Genomic DNA, 19,121 nt, shown 5'->3' on the forward strand with positions numbered 1-19,121 from the left:
GTTCTCTTCTCTATCTCCACCTGCTGGTAGAGGGACACAACCCACAAGTCTCTGGATTGATCTGTGGGACGCTATGGAAACGTGGAGTGAGTTTTTTTTTGCCAGTGATGGAGATTTCAGCACTGAAGGGTTTACCTGGAGCTCTTTAAGGGATTTTCCACCCACTATTATTACATTAATAGATGTCTAATGCCGATTTCAAAATCTGATTGTATTTATAGTGTATTTTTTTTTAGGGTGCACTGTCTGACATTTCCTTCGCCAAAAGCGAGTTTCACCTATATTAGGGATTTTGTGTTATGCTTTTATCATGTGCTTTCCAATTTGTTTTCTTCATTCTGCCAGGTTAACGGAACACATGTGCACCTAACAGAATTTTAATTTTTCACTGAAGAATTACAGGAAAAGAAGGGAAGCAGACAATAGTATGTAAAAGGTATCTTTTAATGAAGCCACAGCTATTAATACATCAGTTTTGCAACAGAAAGCTAAAGCATACTGAAAAGAAAATAACAGCTTCTGTTGTTATCTTACTTTATTTTTAACATACAACCATTACATATAAGTGAAAAGGTTTGACTGAATAAAATGCCAAATGAAAAAAGTTTTACAATTACATGGGGATAACATACATCTTATCAAATCCACATCAGCAAATCCAGGTTGCCACTTTGGAAACCATTTCTGCTTCTTTTAATAAAACCACTCTTCCTCTAGACCAGATGGCTAATCTGCATAGAACTGGGAAATGATCTTGTCCATTTCAAACAAGGCCAGTGCAAATGTAAAAGTTATTTGTTCAATACAGAAAAATATGATACATTCTTGTAGAAGGTACAGGATTCAAAGGTAGAAAAAAAAAAAAAAAAGTCCTATGTTCAAACTTAGCTTCTAAACAGAGGACAACGTTATATTCAAATTCTTCTCAGTTTCTAGAAATGTAGATTATATTGCACTAAAAGCCAATCAAAACAGTTTTCTTTAGCAAATCTAAATCTACTATGACAAGAATTGCAGACTGCAAGGTTTTGCTTTGGCCCAATTCCTACTATGTTTGGTGGGGCAAAGAGAGTTACGAAATTATCAAATAATCTTATGAAAATGACTTCAGGCTATTAAACAAAGAGCTGTAAAAACTCTGGATGCCAGTTGTTTAAGCATCGATAATTTGGGGAATAGTGGTCCCTGGAAGGGATACTGGTGGGCCTTAAGTCAGAAAGCAGGAGCTGCAACAGAGCTAAGAGGAAGTTGTTGCCAGCAGCTGTGCTATATTTGGGACAAATTAAAATGCAGTGAGGGGAAGGAAGAGTGCTGGAAACAGAGGGGAGTAAAGAATGCTGCCAAAAAGTGGCAAAACTGCCAAAGTTTTCCCCATCTCTTAAAGAGTTTCAGTTCATACCAGAGTTTCTCTACATTTCTTACCCCTGGTCAACACACAGCCTCAAGCAAGTCACTAAAATAATGGTTGAGCCCAAAAGGCAAAAATCAAAACCATGCTCTTTAAATCACATTAAAAGACATGGAAGCATTAGAGCCATTCTAGATGGTCCGTTTTGGTTACAAAGAATACTGAAGGCACTACAGCCATACAGCAAATCACTAACATGAGTTAGTGCAACAAGAAATATTCATGACATATGAACAGGAATAAAGTGTTCTGCATTTAGTCACCTTAATTCCAAGAAGGAAATATCTATTAATTACAATGATTCCAAGTGTGTGGGGAATAGAAAAGAAAGGAATGAATCAAAACATCTTAGGAGTTACTGTTCCCAAATCTGAATAAGTTAGATACAGGAGTGCTAGAAATGACTGGTTCTTAGCTACACGAGAGTAGAGTCTGGGAAAAGCACCTTCACACAGAAGCCAATCTGGCCACAGAAAAGGCTAAATTCAATTATACTATATGTGTGAAACTACATTGCATTGGTGTTACTACTAATCCTCTCAAGGCTCTTATTAATATAAACCCATATTGTAACAGCTCAATTTGAAGTTTCCACTAAACTTTAAACAGGTAATTTTACCTTGCAAATCGATAACTTCTCTTAACAGCACAGTGTTATCACAAATATGCACAAAGGCCACTTCCTCAATTCTGTAACATGCTGAAAAAAAAGACCAACCAGAAAAGCATGTTTTTTCTTTGAACGTATCCTGTCAAGTTCTGTGAGAGTCTTCATACAGTGTGCAACTCTTAGGTTAAAATACACTGTGGGGCTCATTTTCAAAGAACTTAGACTTACAAAGTTATAAGTAACCTATGGAACTTTGCAAGTCTAAGTGCTTTGAAAATATGTCTCCATTTATAGCCAATACAGTTGCAAGTTGTAAACTACTACAGACCTATCTAAATAATCTCTTCAAAAATCGCTGTTATAAAATGTTGCATTGTAAAGCAGGGCTTCTGTTCTGTTTAATACTAATTTATAATAAACTAACTGTAATGAATACACAACACTTGTGCATATTGAAAGCTAGAGGCCTCATAGTTACTTAGGATATGCAGAGCTGGAAGTGGATGAAGTCTAATCCTGTTTCACATCACCCTTCAGTGTTCTTTTCATGCGTGAATACGGACTAATTGTATCATCCATTATGAAGTCATAAAGCACCTTAATCCAGGATGTGTACTGTGGCAGATTTTCATAGTATTCTGATGCTATTTTCTAACCTAAAGAAGGATAAAAAACAGATTCAATAACAGATTGAAGCATATTAAAGCTAGGGTTATCATATTTGCCACAACAACAAAAAAAGGACACACCCCTACCCCACACAGTCACTTTGAACCTCCAAGAAAGCAGATTCTATAAGCAGTGAAAATACTGGTAAAGTAACTGAAATGTATTTTCTCCCATACTCTGCTAGTACAAATGAAAATATGTACATTTCCAAAAAAGCAAACATCCATGAGCATGTCCCCTTTCCTTTCCCTCCCATCCACAAGCAGCATATCCCCTTCTATACATATGCTGTTTCCCCATTTCCCTCCCCCCCATGTATGTCCCTCCAATCTTTTTTCCAGTCTCCCTCCACCCACACAACTCCATCCACTTCCCCTCCTTAATGCCCACTGGTGGTCTACTAGCCTCTTCAGGGCAGAAAAAGAACCTACTACTACTTATTTCTATAGCGCTACTAGAACCTCATTCTTTCCTAGTCGACCTGCTCGCTGTCGGCGCTGCTTCAAAACGGCTGCCGAGATTTTAAGCGGTGGCCTTGCAAGACTTGCGAGGCCACTGCTTGAAGTCTCGGCAGCCATTTTAAAGCGAGCCAGCAGTGAGCAGGTCGGCAGCAGCGCTGGGCAGGAAAGAATGGGGTGTTTCGTGCCCCAAAGAGACCACTACACCACCAGAGTGCATTAAGGTAAGGTAAAGGCAGTGCTTTTTTTGTGCTGGTACGGTGTACCGGCACCTTTTTTGTGAGGTCCGTCCAGTGGTTTGCCATAGCCGGCCGCATAAGCCAGTTCTTCACGGCGAGCTGGCTCTCCTCCCTCCTCCCATAGCTGAAGGCGGCAATTCTTCGGGGCAGGTAGGCAAGATCCCCAGTCTTGCCTGCCTGCTTGCTGGCACTGACCCTCCCCCGCTGCCAGCTCACTCTCTCGCGAGACTTCTGCTGAAGTCCTGGTGGCCGCCCATGTAAATCCCGGCGGCCATTTGAAGTGATCCAGCAGCGGAGGAAGGGTCAGCGCCAGCACGGGCAGGAAAGACTGAGGATCTTTCCTATCTGCCCCGAAGGATCCACTGAACAACCTGGGTGGCTGGCGAGGTGGCAGGGGAGAGAGGAGAATTGCTGGGCATGGGTTGGTTGACATGGGTGGATGGAGGAGATGGACGGAGAGGAGGAAAGAGTGAGGAAGGAGATGAGATGAGGGAAAAGGAAGAGAGGAGAAAAACTGCATGCACATGGATGAAGAAAATAGGCAGAAACTGGATCCACTGGACAATCAAGTCTGTGGAGGACCCAGCTTTTACTTACGGATGTAGGGCAAGAAATGACGAAGAAAGGCGGAAAGTAAAGAAATAAATGGAAAGGAAGCCCTGGAAACGGAGTTAAGAGGACAGATAGCAGCAGAATTGGATACTGGGCCAGCATGATCAGAAAAACAAAGTCACCAGACAACAAAGGTAGAAATCATTTTATTTTCATTTTAGTGTCTGGAATATGTCCAATTGAGAATTTACATCTGCTGTCTTATTTGCACTGGGTATACTGGAGCTGTAACAACTTACAGAAATCCTATATAATAATTCTCACCATCAACGTTCTAATGTAGGACTGCTTGTGTCTTGTGGCTCCTGGAGTTGCTGAGCTAGGCTCCGTAGCCAGGATGATGTCACTACCGTGTTTCCCCCAAAAATAGGGCATCCCCATAAAATAAGACCTACCGAGGTTTTTGGTGCCCTTGGAAAATATAAGGCCTCCCCCGAAAGTAAGGCTAGCAAAGTTTTTCTTTTACCGGTAAGTAGGGTCGCCCCCCCCACCCAAGATCGCCGGGCCCCCCTCCATCGCTCCGAAACTAACCCCCCCACCCGAGGTCGCCCCCCCCCCCACCCGAGATGGCACCCCCACCCCCCTCCGTCGCTCCGAAACTAACCTGAACTTAAGCCTCCTTTCACTTTCCTTCCAGTTCGCAGCAAGCAGCAGCAGGGCAGGCCACTCCTTCCTTCCATGTCCCGCCCTCGCCTGATGTTACGTTACGTCAGGCGAGGGTGGGGCATGGAAGGAAGGAGAGGCCTGCCCTGCTGCTCCTGCGAACTGGAAGGAAAGTGAAAGGAGGCTTAAGTTCAGGTTAGTTTCGGAGCGACGGAGGGGGGTGGGGTCCGGCGACTTCGGGTGGGAGCGCCATCTCGGGTGGGGGGGGGGCGACCTTGGGTGGGGGTTACCGGTAGTTGCAGGAGCGACGGAGGGAAGGTGGGCGGGCCAACCGTGTTTCCCCGAAATACTAAGACCTCCCCTGAAAATAAGACCTAGCGCCTTTTTGGGCGCAAAATTAATATAAGACAGTGTCTTATATTCGGGGAAACACGGTAACAGCTGATTCCCAGGCAGGGGGATTCCCTGCCTGGGAATCAGCTGTCAGTGTGCCACTCCCTGCCACTTTGGAGCAAGTGGCAGGGAGTGGCGCATCAAAAAAACTACAAGCACACTCCACAGAACCCCCCCCCCCCCCCCGAAGCACATCAACACACACACCCCGGCGCATCAAACCCCCATCGCCACCCGCAGATGCCAGTAGTAACGCTGTCTAGCCGCTGCTGCTTCTCCTGTTGAGCAGCAGCGGCCCGCTACAAAAGAAAAGAAGCGATAAATGTTTTTAAACCCAGCCCAAATCATTTGCAAATGCCCGAGTCGTACAACGCAGTCTCTGCAGCCTCTTCTCCTCTCGCCTCCACGTCACTGCCCCTGGAGTAAGGCCCCGGAGGAGCGCCTGCAGAGACTGTGTTGTAAGACTCGGGCACTTGCGAATGATTTGGGCTGGGTTTAAAAACAATTATCTCTTCTTTTCTTTTTGTAGCGGCCACTGCTGCTCAACAGGGGAAGCAGCAGCGCCCAGACACCGTTACCACTGGCAGCTGCGGGTGGCGAGGGGCTTTGATGCACCGGGGGGGGGGGGGGGGGAGGGTCGCTGGACATGGATGGCTTGAGGCGGGGCAGAGGAGAGGGAGGTGGGGAGGGGGTCCTGAGACCAGAGAGGTGGGGGCTCACACACTGTCTCACATACACTCTCTCTGACACACTCCATCTCTCTGTCACACAGACATAGACACTCTGTCTCTCACACACAAACACACGCTGTCTCTCTCTCATTCTCTCTATGACACACACACTCCATCTCTCACACACACACACTCTCTCTCTCTCTCAAATATACACACTCCGAGGAAAACCTTGCTAGCGCCCATTTTATGTGTGTCAGAAATGGGCCTTTTTTTACTAGTTATTTATAATGAAAAAAAACTCATGTTATTTTTTTCTCCATATTAGTATAATCTTTTCAATTCGTCGTTTATATGCGCCATGGCTGGTATAAGGGGTGTGGCTAATGTGGGGGTGGAGTCATGTGGTGACCCCACCCACAATTAGTACCGGCACCTTTTTTCTACAAAAAAGCACTGTAAAGGAGAGCACCTTGAGGCCCGCCAGTTAGCCAGCCTGCAAAGAAAACAAGACAAATGGGCAGGCTGGAAAAAACTGCCCCGGATCCCTGACAGTCTCCTAAAAGGTGAGCAACTATGCATACAACTGCAAGCTAATGCTCTACTATCACCTGAGAAATGAAAGCAAAAACATGCTCTATTTAATACTCTAATTAGATTGTATACGATGTGTTTTTCTATTTAAAAAAAATAAAATAAAATCACCACTGTACACAAAAATTTCTATCAGCTCTTTGAAGCCGCATCAGATTACATGGTTGAATGTCAAAGCAGCTGAAAAACATACTTACCGAAGGAAGATTCCTTCCGGGAACACTGGGGAAGTCGTGATGTTCATTATGGTAACCAACATTAAAAGTAAGATAGTTAAGTGGTCCATAATAGGAATAGGTTCATGTCCTTTTAGGAACATGTAATGTTCGGCTATAAAATGTCCCGCGATTGGATGGAACCCCAGTCCAAGTACAGACCCTATGATCATGTAAAAAATAGATTTGACTCCCCAAAAATAATAAATCACAGAATCGAAGAGAACTGAACCATAATGTTAAGGATTTCCAGTTTACAGATCGGCTTGGGGTTGATGTACAAAGGCCTAATGGCATAGAATAGCGGTTGAAGAATTATCCAGATGAGCTTTCGGAAACGGGTACAGAAAAACCAACCCTCAAAGTCAGTAGGAATATCCACATCAATGCCATCCCTCCTAAGTAACGGTGATGATCCATATGGTACCTCTTGAAAGAAACTGAGTAAGGCAGCCCAATAGGAAGATTAGCAAACATGCCTAACAACCGGTTCCACACAGTTTTGCTGTTACCAAAGGCGCTGTTATGAGAAATCTCATGAATAGCCAAGGTCATTGAGTGACTGATGCAGCTACCAAATGCATAGGTCCAGAATATAACCCATTTTCCAATCCAAGTCCTTTATAAGATAAAATCCAGCGAGCTGTGTGAAAACCATCAAAGTAACGATCCAAATCAAGTTGTGGTCTGGTTTCATCAAAGCTTTAATCTCTGGATATTTAGCTGCAAGGGGAAAAACAAAATGATTATAGAATGCATGGAAATGCCCAAGTTAACAAAACTGACAAACTCAGCATGTTTCATTCAAGCATCTTTTCTGACAGCTCAAAGCAAGGCCTGGGAAAACTGATTGAGATCTATGTGACACCTTCAACATTTATGCCCCAGAAAAAGGGAAGTGGTAGCATTGAAAGGGACAAAAATCTAACTAGGAAACTGCCCCTGAAAAAAAAAAAATGCAGACACCGTGAAGAGGAGTCTTGTCAGAAGCAAATTTTAAATAAATGCAGTTGCATGAGAAAAGCATGGCTCATGGGTTCTTCCAACCCCTTTTGCATACAAGGGCATGCACATATGCCTAGGATGAAATATGGCTTTGGCTCAGGCTCACATCTCAGTAGTTCAAAGTGAATTACATTCACATGCAAGTTTGTACTGGAGGAGTAGTTCTGAAAGAAGTAATTCCTAACCTCTACTTTTCAACGTTTTAGTGTTTCTATGATGCAGCTGCTTAAATCCCTCTTTCACATAAGTGCAGACAGACATTTTTGGGGTCTATTTCTCTAGAAAGCGAAGATACTTACCTGTATCTCCAAGGACAGCAGGCTGATTATTCTCCCACTGGGTCGAATTCCGCGTTGGCCCGGGAACCGGCATTTGCCATAGCAAAAAGAGAAAAAACAAAAACAAAAAAAAACTTTGCCAGAGCTTCTGGCAAGCATTCAGTGCGCACAGCGCATGCGCGGACTGACTTCCCACCCGCCGAGTAAGCACGTACCTCAGTTAAGTCTAAAGCATAAACAAAGAAATAATTCCTCCAAAGGGAGGTGGGTGGGTTTGTGAGAATAATCACCTTGCTGTCCTCAGAGGATACCTGCTACAGTAAGTATGGGAAAATTAGGTTCTTACCTTGGTAATTTTCTTTCCTTTAGTCATAGCAGATGAAGCCATTACGTATGGGTTATGTCCATCAACCAGCAGGGGAGATTAGAGAGCACTCAAACTTTCATAGTGCCCTCTTGGCCAGCTAGCTCCACTGCCTCTTCAGTATTTGAAGCTTCCAAAGCAGTATGGCAAACCGCAATGGGAATCACAAGAGCTTTCCTCACAGCGAACGATGGCCCATCACAAGGGCATGAACTCAAAGGAGGAATGCACATCCTCCTGGAGGGAATAAACTCATCCTCCTTATTGTATAAGTGGAGGGGAACACACGCGCCTCCTGGAGGGAATCACACATCCTCCCAACACACTGGAGGGAATGAACTCATCCTCCTATTTATAGAACTGGAGGGGAACACACGCGCCTCCTGGAGAGAATCAACACATTCTCCAAAAAAAAAACATCATGGAGGGAATGAACACATCCTCCTAAATTTAAACTGAACATGAATCCTGAAGATTGTTTTCCAACTTCTCCCAAGGAAGGAACTTCAGGAAATTAGAACAGAACCTGAAAAACAGATTCACAGCATACAGACAATCATACAGGGAGGGCTCATGGCTTCATCTGCTATGACTAAAGGAAAGAAAATTACCAAGGTAAGAACCTAATTTTCCCTTCCTTGTCATCAAGCAGATGAAGCCATTACGTATGGGATGTAACAAAGCAATCCCTAGATAGGGTGGGAACAAGCCACACCACGCGCTAGCACTTGTGCACCAAAACGTGCATCCCTCCTGGCAGCCACATCCAGCCTGTAATGTCGGGCAAAGGAGAGCTTAGAAGCCCATGTTGCTGCACTGCATATCTCTTGAAGAGAGAGTGCTCCAGTTTCAGCCCAAGAGGAAGAAATCGCTCTAGCCGAATGTGCCTTAAAGGCTACAGGCGGAACCCTGCCGGCCAGCAGATAAGCTGAAAAGATAGGTTTCTTTGAGCCAGCGGGCAATAGTGGCTTTAGACGCTGGAGACCCTCTGCGAGAACCGGTTAGCAAAACAAACAGATAATCAGAAGTCCTGAAAGAGTTAGTAACTCGCAGATACTGCAGCAGAGTCCTGCGCACATCCAAAAGGTGCAGCTGCCCAAAAGATTCTGGAAACTCTTCCTCTGAAAAACAGGGCAAGAAAATAGGCTGGTTTAAGTGAAAGGCTGAAACCACCTTAGGCATAAAGGAAGGCACGGTCCGAACCGTGACTCCGTACTCTGAAAATTGCAGAAATGGGTCTCTACAGGACAGCGCCTGGAGCTCTGACACCCGTCTCGCCGAGGTAATGGCCACCAGAAAAAACGGCCTTCAGTGTCAAGTCTTTCTCCGATGCTCGCCGAAGCGGCTCAAAAGGAGATGCCTGCAGGGTTTTCAAAACTAGCCCCAGGTTCCAAGCTGGACAGGGTGCTCGCACTGGAGGTCAGAGCCGAAGCACCCCTCTAAGAAACCGTGCCACATCTGGGTGAGCAGCCAAAGACACGCCTTCCACCTTACCACGAAGGGAGGCCAACGCTGCCACCTGCACCCGCAGGGAATTATAGGCCAAGCCTTTTGTACACCTTCCTGCAAAAAGTCCAGAATCGGCGAGACAGGAGCCGCATTGGAACAATGGCTCTGGAAGCACACCAAGACTCAAACAGGCACCAAATCCTGGCATAAGCCACGGAAGTGGACCGCTTGCGGGCTTGCAGGAGAGTGGAAATAACCTTTATCCCTCAATTGCGCCCTCTCAATAGCCATGCCGTAAGGACCAAAGCGGCCGGCGTCCTCCATGGCTACCGGTCCCTGAGTCAAGAGGTTCAGTACCAGAGGTAACGGCAGAGAAGCCTCCAGGAGCATCTGTCGGAGGTCTGCATACCAAGGTCTCCTTGGCCAATCCGGGGCGATGAGGACCACTTCTCCTGGGTGCAGCCGAATCCGCAGAGCAGGCGCCCTATCAAGGGCCATGGGGGAAACACATAAAGTAGACCCGGAGGCCAGGGTTGAGCCAAGGCATCCAACCCCGCCGAGCGAGGATCTCTCCGTCTGCTGAAGAAGCACGGGACTTTGGTATTGGCACTTGTCGCCATTAGATTCATCACGGGCTTGCCCCATTTGGCACAGATCTGCAGGAATAGTTCGTCTGCCAGACTCCATTCTGCTGGATCGATCTGATGCCTGCTCAGATAATCGGCCTGCACATTGCTCTGACCTGCAATATGAGCTGCCGACAGACAATGAAGATGCAGCTCGGCCCAGTGGCAAATCAGTTCGGCCTGCGCGGCTAGTGCTCTGGACCTTGTTCCGCCTTGTCGATTTATATAGGCCACCGTTGTCGTGTTGTCCGACATCACTCTGACAGCCAATCCTTCCAGGGTCACTTGAAAGACCAGAAGCGCCTGAAACACCGCTTTCAACTCTAGGCGGTTGATGGACCACTCCGACTCCTCGGGTGTCCATAGACCCTGGGCATGCTTCCCCTTGCAGTGTGCGCCCCAGCCCTTCAGGCTGGCATCTGTTACCACTAGGCACCAAACGGGGAGTGTCAGCGGCATCTCCTCGCCGCAGCATGCTGTCCGAGAGCCACCACTCCATGCTGAGACGGGCCGCAGGGAGCCAAGTAAGTCTGCATTGGTAATCCTGAGAAATAGGAGACCATCTCCGGAGTAGGGAATACTGTAGAGGTCTCAGGTGCGCTCTCGCCCAGGGTACCACTTCCATCGTGGCTGTCATCGATCCCAGCAGCTGAACAATGTCCCAAGCTCGCGGGCGGGGCATCCTCAGGAGCAGACGGACCTGATTCTGAAGCTTGCACCGCCTTGGCTCGGGTAGGAACACATATCCCGAGACTAAATCGAACCTGGCCCCCAAAAACTCTAGAGATTGTGAAGGGGACAGGTGACATTTGGCCATATTGACGACCCAGCCTAGAGATTGCAGTACTGAGACCACTCTGGCTGTAGCCTGTAAGCTCTCTGTTGCAGTCTGCTCTGATGAGCCAGTCGTCTAGGTACGGGTGAACCCTGATACCTTCTCGCCTGAGAAAAGCAGCTACTACCACCATTACCTTCGAAAAGGTTCGGGGAGCTGTGGCGAGGCCAAAAAGCAAGGCCCTGAACTGGAAATGTTTTCCCAACACCGCAAACCTCAAACTTCTGGTGCGGGGGCCAAATCGGTATGTGCAAGTAAGCTTCTTTCAGGTCTAGAGACGTGAGAAACTCTCCTGGCTGAACCGCCGCAATGACGGAGCGCAGGGATTCCATGTGGAAATGCCGCACTCTCAGGGACTTGTTCACTTTTAAGTCCAGAATAGGGCGAAAGGACCCACCTTTTCGCGGCACCACAAAGTAGATGGAGTATCGGCCGCAGCCTTGCTCGGCGGGAGGCACCGGGGTCACTGCCCCTAACTGAATCAGACCTTGTAAAGTCTCCTCCACCGCCGCCCGTTTGACGGCAGAACCGCATCGGGACTCCACAAACACGTCTCTTACTGGGGTGTTGAATTCTATTCTGTATCCATCTCTGATCAGGTCCAGAACCCACTGATCTGAGGAAATCTTGGCCCACTCCTCGACAAAGAGGGAAAGCCGTCCTCCGATGACAGGCATCGAGGAGAGAGGGTCGCCCCTGAACTCCTGGTCTTGAGCCACTGGCTGCGGAACGCTTGTCCGAGCGAAAGGAGTTCCTCTGCTGACCATGGGCACGTGAAGTGAACCCAGCAGAACGCCCCGGGCGGTACCTTCTAGCTTCACGGAAGCGAGGTCTGTACGAGTAGACCGCCTGGCCCTTAGAGGAAGGCCTCTGCCTATCTTCGGGCAAGCGCTGGGGTTTTGGATCACCCAGGACTTTCACAATTTTCTCTAACTCCTCACCAAATAGGAGAAGTCCTTGAAAAGGCAACTTCACCAACCTTTGCTTAGAGGCCATGTCCGCTGCCCAGTGTCGTAGCCACAGACAACGGCGAGCCACCTTTACTGCTACTGCCATTTGTTTAGCCAAGCTCTGCCAAGGTCATAAAGGGCATCAGCCAGAAAGGACAAGGCCACCTCCATCCGCGGAGCCACATCCAGAAGGGCTCCGCTCCATCTCCGGGCTGAGCCACTGCCTGTTGCAGCCAAGCTAGGCAGGCTCTCACAGCATAACAGCTGCATGCAGACGCCCGAACAGTGAGACCTGCAATTTCAAAGGACCGTTTCAACGCTGTTTCCAGCCTACGGTCTTGAACATCCTTCAGGGCAACACCTCCTTCAACAGGGAGGGTAGTTCTCTTTGTCACCGCAGTGACTAGGGCATCCACTGTAGGCATTTGAAAACGAGCCATATGTCCCTCACGCAGAGGGTATAACTGCCCCATGGCCCTGGAAACTCTCAAAGGTCCCTCGGGGTCAGCCCACTGAGCCGAAACAAGCTCTAGGATGGAGTCATGCAAAGGGAAGGCCCGAGCAGCTTTCTTGGTACTAGCCATCCTGGGATTACCAGAGGAGCCCATGCCACTGTCAGGATCTTCAATCGAGAGGGCCTGCAGGGTATCTGAAATAAGCGCTGGCAGCTCATCACGGTGGAAAATCCTCACCGCGGAGGGATCATCCAGATCCTGTGGTAAATCCGCACCTGACTCTGGTTCCTCAGACCAAGAACGACTGTCAGAGTTCTCCGAATCCTCACACCCCGACCACGGGGGGGAAAAAGGTGCACCACAATCTGAAGGGGAATTATCCCTTCTGCGCTTATCTTTAGGCCAAGCATCCGGGAAAAAAGCCTCACTGGGCAATCCCAGGCCAGAATCCATCGGGGGGGGGGGGGGGGGGGGGGCAATCAGAGGAGCCTCAGGTGACCCTTGAGGAAGGGCTCTTTTCATCATGTATGCTTTATGCAGCAAAAGCACAAAATCCGGGGAGAAAATCTCACCCTGGGCACCCAAATCCTGTCCGGTGCTAGCCACTCCTGAAATAACCTCATCTCGAGGTGCCCCACCCGGCTCAGGTCTCTCCGTGTCCACAGAGGCCGCGCCATGCGGTGTAAGCAAAATGGCGCCCGCTGCCAGCTCAGAGCGGGAAGAAACATCGCTCGCCATGCTCGGGCCGGCTCCTACGCCAATACAGCACGATTTACAGAGCCCTGCTGCTGATTTGCGCTTGCCACAAGTGGAACAGCGCTTTACATTGTCCGCAGCCATCGCCGAAAAAACGGCGGTAAAATCCAAAATGGCGGTTTCGCGCCAAAATCGCCCCGATCGCGGGCCCACCCCGGAGGAGTTGGAAACACTCTTACCTCAAAGGATCTAGTGTACAACTACGATCCTGCTGAAAATCAGGTCAAAAACCTCTGTTCCAGCGTCTCTGCGTTTAAAAACGCGACACAATTTTTTTTTTTTTAAGCTGTGAGGAAAACGGAGGTATTGAAGACTCCGGAGGCTCATATGAGTGGGAAAGGCAGGGAAAGGGCGAACCTATATGCCTGCATCCACTGTTGGTGGGTAAGGACAGGGAAAGCAAGGCAATATGTCCACATCCACAGAGGTATGGGTAAGGCAGGGAAAGGGCTAACCTATGTGCCTTTAAAGTGAAGCTGCTATAGCCTCCAACACCCCGGTTAACAACTGGCAAGCCAGGAACCACCTCCCAGCAGATTTTTCTGGAGCTCGAACAAGCTGCAGCCACCCTGCTAAGGGAGATAGAGAATACTGAAGAGGCAGTGGAGCTAGCTGGCCAAGAGGGCACTGTGAAAGTTTGAGTGCTCTCTATCTCCCCTGCTGGTTGATGGACATAACCTTACGTAATGGCTTCATCTGCTTGATGACAAGGAACTTCGCTTTCTCAAAGGACAAGCAGGCTGGATTATAATCCCAAACCCATCCACCTCCCCTTGGAGGAGTTATTTCTTTGTTTCTGGAACAGAAACAAACGGGCCTAGGTGGGTGGAGTTGGATTCTAAACCCTGAACAGATTCTGCAGCACCGACTGCACAAACCGACTGCTGCGTCGGGTATCCTGCTCAAAGCAGTAGTGTGATGTGAATGTGTGGACTGAAGACTACGTTGCAGTTTTGAAAATCTCTTCAATTGAGGCTAAGTGAGCCACCGATGCAGCCATAGCTCTGACATTATGCGCAGTGACATGGCCCTCCAGAGTCAGTCCAGCTTAGGCATAAGTGAAGGATATGTGATCTGCTAGTCAATTGGAAATAGTCTGTTTTCCAATAGTGACTCCCCTCCTGTTGGGATCAAAAGCAACAAACAACTGAGCGGACTGTCTGAAGGGCTTCGTCTACTCCACATAAAAGGTTAATGCTCTTTTGCAGTCCAAGGTGTGCAAGCTGCTTTTGCCAGGGTGAGCATGAGGATGGGGGGAAAAAATGTTGGTAAGACAATCAACTGGTTCAGATGGAACTCCGACACAACCTTTGGCAGGAACTTAGGGTGCGTGCGGAGGACTACTCTGTTGTGATGAAACTTAGTATAAAGTGAATCCACTACTAGGGCCTGAAGCTCACTGACCCTACGAGCTGAAGTAACAGTCACCAAGAAATGACCTTCCAAGTCAAGTACTTCAGATGGCAGGAATTCAGTGGCTCAAAAGGAGCTTTCATCAGCTGGGTGAGAACGACGTTGTGATCTCATGACACTGGTGGAGGTTTGACTGGGGCCTTTGATAAAAGCAAACCTCTCATGAAGCGCACAACTAAAGGCTGTCCAGAGATAAGCTTACCCTCTACACGGCGGTGAAAAGCACTAATAGCACTAAGGTGAACCCTTACGGATTTGGTCTTGAGACCAGACTCTGACAAGTGTAAAAGGTATTCAAGCAGGGTCTCTGTAGAACAAGAAAGAGGATCTAGGGCCTTGCTGTCACACCAGACGGCAAACCTCCTCCATTTGAAAAAGAGTAGTATCTCTTCATGGAATCTTTCCTGGAAGAAAGCAAGACTCGGGAAACACCCTCTGAAAGACCCAAGGAGGCAAATTCTAAGGTCTCAACATCCAGGCCGTGTGAGCCACAGACTGGAGGTTGGGATGTAGAAGCGACCCCTCGTTCTGAGTGTTGGAAAACACTCCAATCTCCACGGTTCTTCGGAGGACAGCTCCAGAAGAAGAGGGAACCAAATCTGACGCAGCCAGTAGGGTGCAATCAGGATCATGGTTCCACAGTCTTGCTTGAGTTTCAGCAAAGTCTTCCTTACAAGTTATGGGAGGATACGCATACAGAAGGCCTGTTCCCCAATGTAGGAGAAAAGCATCTGACACTAGTGTCATGGACCTGAAGCCTGGAACAGAACTGAGAGACCTTGTGATTGATTTGAGTGGCAAAAAGATCCACCGAGAAGGTGCCCCACACTCGGAAGATCTTACGGGCAACGCTCATATTCAGCGACCAGTCGTGAGGTTGCATTATCCTGCTTAGCCTGTCGGCCAGACTGTTGCTTACGCCTGCCAGATAAGTGGCTTTGAGAAACATGCTGTGACGGCGTGCCCAAAGCCACATCTGGACGGCTTCCTGACACAGAGTGCGAGATCCGGTGCCCCCCTGCTTGTTGGTGTAGTACATCGCAACCTGATTGTCTGAATCAAGATAATTTGGTTGGACAGCCGATCTCTGAAAGCCTTCAGAGCGTTCCAGATTGCTTGTAGCTCCAGGAGGTTGATCTGAAGACCTGTTTCCTGGAAGGACCAAGCTCCCCAACCCAGGAGGGATGAATCCATCGTCAGCACTTTCTAGGCTGAGGAATTTGGAATGAGCGTCCCATGGTCAAAGTGGGCTGGATTATCCACCACTGAAGAGAGTTGTGAAAGTCTGTGGACAGTTGGATAAAATCCTCTATATTCCCCGCAGCTTGATATCACTGGGAAGCTAGGGTCCATTGAGCTGATCTCATATACAGACGTGCCATGGGTGTTACATGAACTGTGGAGGCTATGTGCCCCAAGAGTCTCTACATCTGCCAAGCTGCGGACACCAGGGACAGGAGGTTGTCTGCCTGTGTCTCGGGGAGATAAGCTCGACCTGTTTTCGTGCCCAGCAGTGCTCCAATGAACTCCAGTGTTTGAACAGGAGTGAGATGGGACAGTCATCCCGAGCACCATCCTCCGAGGTGCTCTTCACCAGCCAATCGTTGAGATAAGGGAACACATGCACTTCCAGTCTGCACAGCGACTACTGCTAGGCACTTTGTAAACACTCTGGGCACAGACGCCACGCCAAATGGTAGCACGCAGTACTGAAAGTGCTGCATTCTCAGTAAATCGAAGATACTTCCTGTGAGCTGGAAATATCGAGATGTGCAATTAAGCATCCTTTACGTCCAGAGAGCATAGCCAATCGTTTTTCCTGAATCATGGGAAGAAGGGTGCCCAGGGAAACCATCCTGAACTTTTCTCAGACTAGGAATTTGTTCAGGGCCCTTGCACAAGAAAAATACCTGGAATAGAATCCCAGCCCTTCTTCCCCTGGTGGAACTGGTTCGACCGCATGGGCCTTTTAGAAGGGCGGAGAGTTCCTCTGCAAGTACCTGCCTGTGCTGGGAGCTGTATGAATGAGCTGCCGGTGAGCAATTTGGATGTCTGGATTCCAGAATGAGTGTGTATCCTAACCGGACTATTTGAAGAACCCACCGTTTGGAGGTTACGAGAGGCCACCTTTGGTGAAAAAAAAAACAAAACACTAACCTCCCTCCAACCGGCAAGTCGTCCAGTACGGACACATTTTCTGTGGCTATGCTTTGCTGGAGCCAGTCAAAAGCCCGTCCCTTGCTTTTGCAGGGGAGCAGCAGGGGTCTTAGGCGCATGCTGTTGACGAGAACGAGCATGCTGGGGCTAAGCGTGAATAGGCTGTCGGGACGCCAGAGTGTACCTATGCCTAGCATAGGAATAGGGAGCACTCCACATCCCTCCAAAAATCCTCCTGGTTGAGGAGGCTGTAGCAGGTACATCCGCCATCCTCTGCTGGACCAAATGGTCCAGGTCAGAGACACACAGCCATGACAGTCTGCACATCGCTATACTTTGAGCAGAGATTCTGAATGCCACATCAAGTGTCGTAAGCACCCCGGCCAGGAATTTACGGCATGCCTTTTGCTGCCTGACCACCTGGCAAAAAGGCTTGGCCTGCTCTGGAGGGAGGGTATCAACCAAGGTAGATAGCTGCCTCACCGAGTTCTGTAAGTGAACGCTCGTGAAGAGCTGGTAAGATTGGACATGGGCAGCGAGCATAGCAGCCTGATACGTCTTCCTCACAAAAGAATCCAAGGTCCTAGCTTCTCTGCCTGGGGGCGCCGAGGCATAGTCTCTAGTACTCTTGGCTCTCTTGAGGGCGGAGTCCACCACCATGGAGTTGTGGGGTAACTGAGACCTCATCAACCCAGGTTCACCGTGGATCCGACACTGGGAATCGGTCTTCTTAGGGATCACGAGACCAGACAGAGGGAGCAACCAGTTTCGCATAAAGACTTTCTGGAGTACCTCATGCAAAGGAGCCGTCACTGCCTCCTTAGGTGGAGAGATGTAGTCCAGGACCTCGAGTACCTCAGCCCTGGGCCATCCTCTACTTCCATAGGGAATGGAATGGCCTCAGCCATTTCCCGCACAAACGATGAAAAGGAGAGGCTCTCAGAAGGAGTCATGGCAAGATGCACTAAACTAAACAATCCTTTAACGAGCATTTAACGACCAAGTAGATCACCCTGGCATGCACTAAAGCCCAATTTCCGACGACGGTAGCAGCCAACGAAAATGTAATGCAGATGAGCAAACTGTGTAGAAACCATATTGAAATGAGATGCACTAAGGTTTTCCGCATGCCCTAACGCTGGAAAACACCGGGAAAGCTGTACCTCTCATTGGGACTGTCCGGTTTTCAAAACTTAAATGTCAAAAAAAAAAAAAAAATCGGGGAGGGGACAAAACGCTCGTCAAGAGCGTCCCTTATTGACGGCCTTGCCCCCCCCCCCCCCGCCCGAGGTCACCGCTGCTCCCCTCTCCTCCCTGCATTAAAATCATAACTTTAGGCAGCCCCAAGCCACCCTCCCTTTCTTTGAAACGACAGCTCCCGCCATCCTCCGCCCCCGAGGTTGTCTCCGCCGCTCCCCCCCATCCCCCTCAGTCTTACCGGGCCCTCACAGCGTCCCTCGCCTTTGTGTGAAGGCGCTGCCTCTTCGGACATCCCTCCTTTCCCCCTGGGCCCGCTCTCATCTGACGTAGGTTACTTATGTCAGACGAGGGCGGGCCCAGGAGGAACGTCCGAAGAGGCGATCAGCTGTTCTTGCCCGTGCAGCGCCTTCACACAAAGGTGAGAGGCGCTGTGAGGGCCCGGTAACACGGAGGGGGGGGGGCGGCGGCGGCGACCTCTGGGGGGGGGGGCGAGGAGAGCTGTTTCAAAGAGAGGAGAAAGAGGAAGGGAGGGAGGGAGGGGGGCCGGGGGCTGCCTAAAGTTATGATTTTAATGCAGGGGGGAGCGGGGAGCAGCAGCGACCTCAGGCGGGGTGGGGGGGGCAAGGACGTCAATTAAGGACGTCCATAAAAGGACGTGTTTGGTTTTTTTCCCTGACGTCTTTGGCATGCGCAGAGCAGCCAGCATAACGCTTGGCTGCTCTGCGCATGCTCTATGGGCCGATTTTCCGAAGGGTTAGAGAATGCAAGTGAGCTGCAACGAGCAGCTCATTTGCATTCCCTTTCCTTCGTGCATACCAATTTGTTATGGAATTCGGTACGGAACGGCTCTAACGAGGACTTTTGTGCATCCCCCCCTCAGTCTCCTTTCAGGTGGAGGGGAAAGTTCAGAGGGAATCCCAAAAAACTCATGGGAGGAAAAATACCTGGGATCTTCCTCTGACTCCCATGAGTGCTCCTCCTCAGTATTGGAAAGCACTTCCTTAAGGGATCGCCGAGACTGAGCCTGCCTCGATGCCAAGGACTGACGTCCTCGATGGCGATGTCGAGGGGCCGACACACGCGTGGACTGCGGTGAAGCTTCCTCCACAGACATCAATGGGCAGCCAACACAGGAGCCGCAAGTGGCATCGAGGACGGGGA

The 19,121-nt window shown here is 49.1% G+C and overlaps 1 protein-coding gene across 1 annotated transcript in view; it reads right to left on the reverse strand.

Moving 5' to 3' along the window:
• Positions 1 to 423: 423 nt before the first annotated feature.
• The window catches only part of DEGS1 (delta 4-desaturase, sphingolipid 1), a 68,280-nt gene continuing 49,582 nt past the window's right edge, over positions 424 to 19,121 (reverse strand). The window contains 6 exon segments of the mRNA XM_030195963.1: positions 424 to 2,670; positions 6,450 to 6,558; positions 6,561 to 6,698; positions 6,701 to 6,868; positions 6,871 to 7,078; positions 7,080 to 7,195. Coding sequence (XP_030051823.1) covers positions 2,529 to 2,670; positions 6,450 to 6,558; positions 6,561 to 6,698; positions 6,701 to 6,868; positions 6,871 to 7,078; positions 7,080 to 7,195 — 881 coding nt within the window. The 3' untranslated portion in view covers positions 424 to 2,528.

This window comes from Microcaecilia unicolor, chromosome 3 (genome assembly GCF_901765095.1).
Source record: "Microcaecilia unicolor chromosome 3, aMicUni1.1, whole genome shotgun sequence".
Lineage (NCBI taxonomy): Eukaryota > Metazoa > Chordata > Amphibia > Gymnophiona > Siphonopidae > Microcaecilia > Microcaecilia unicolor.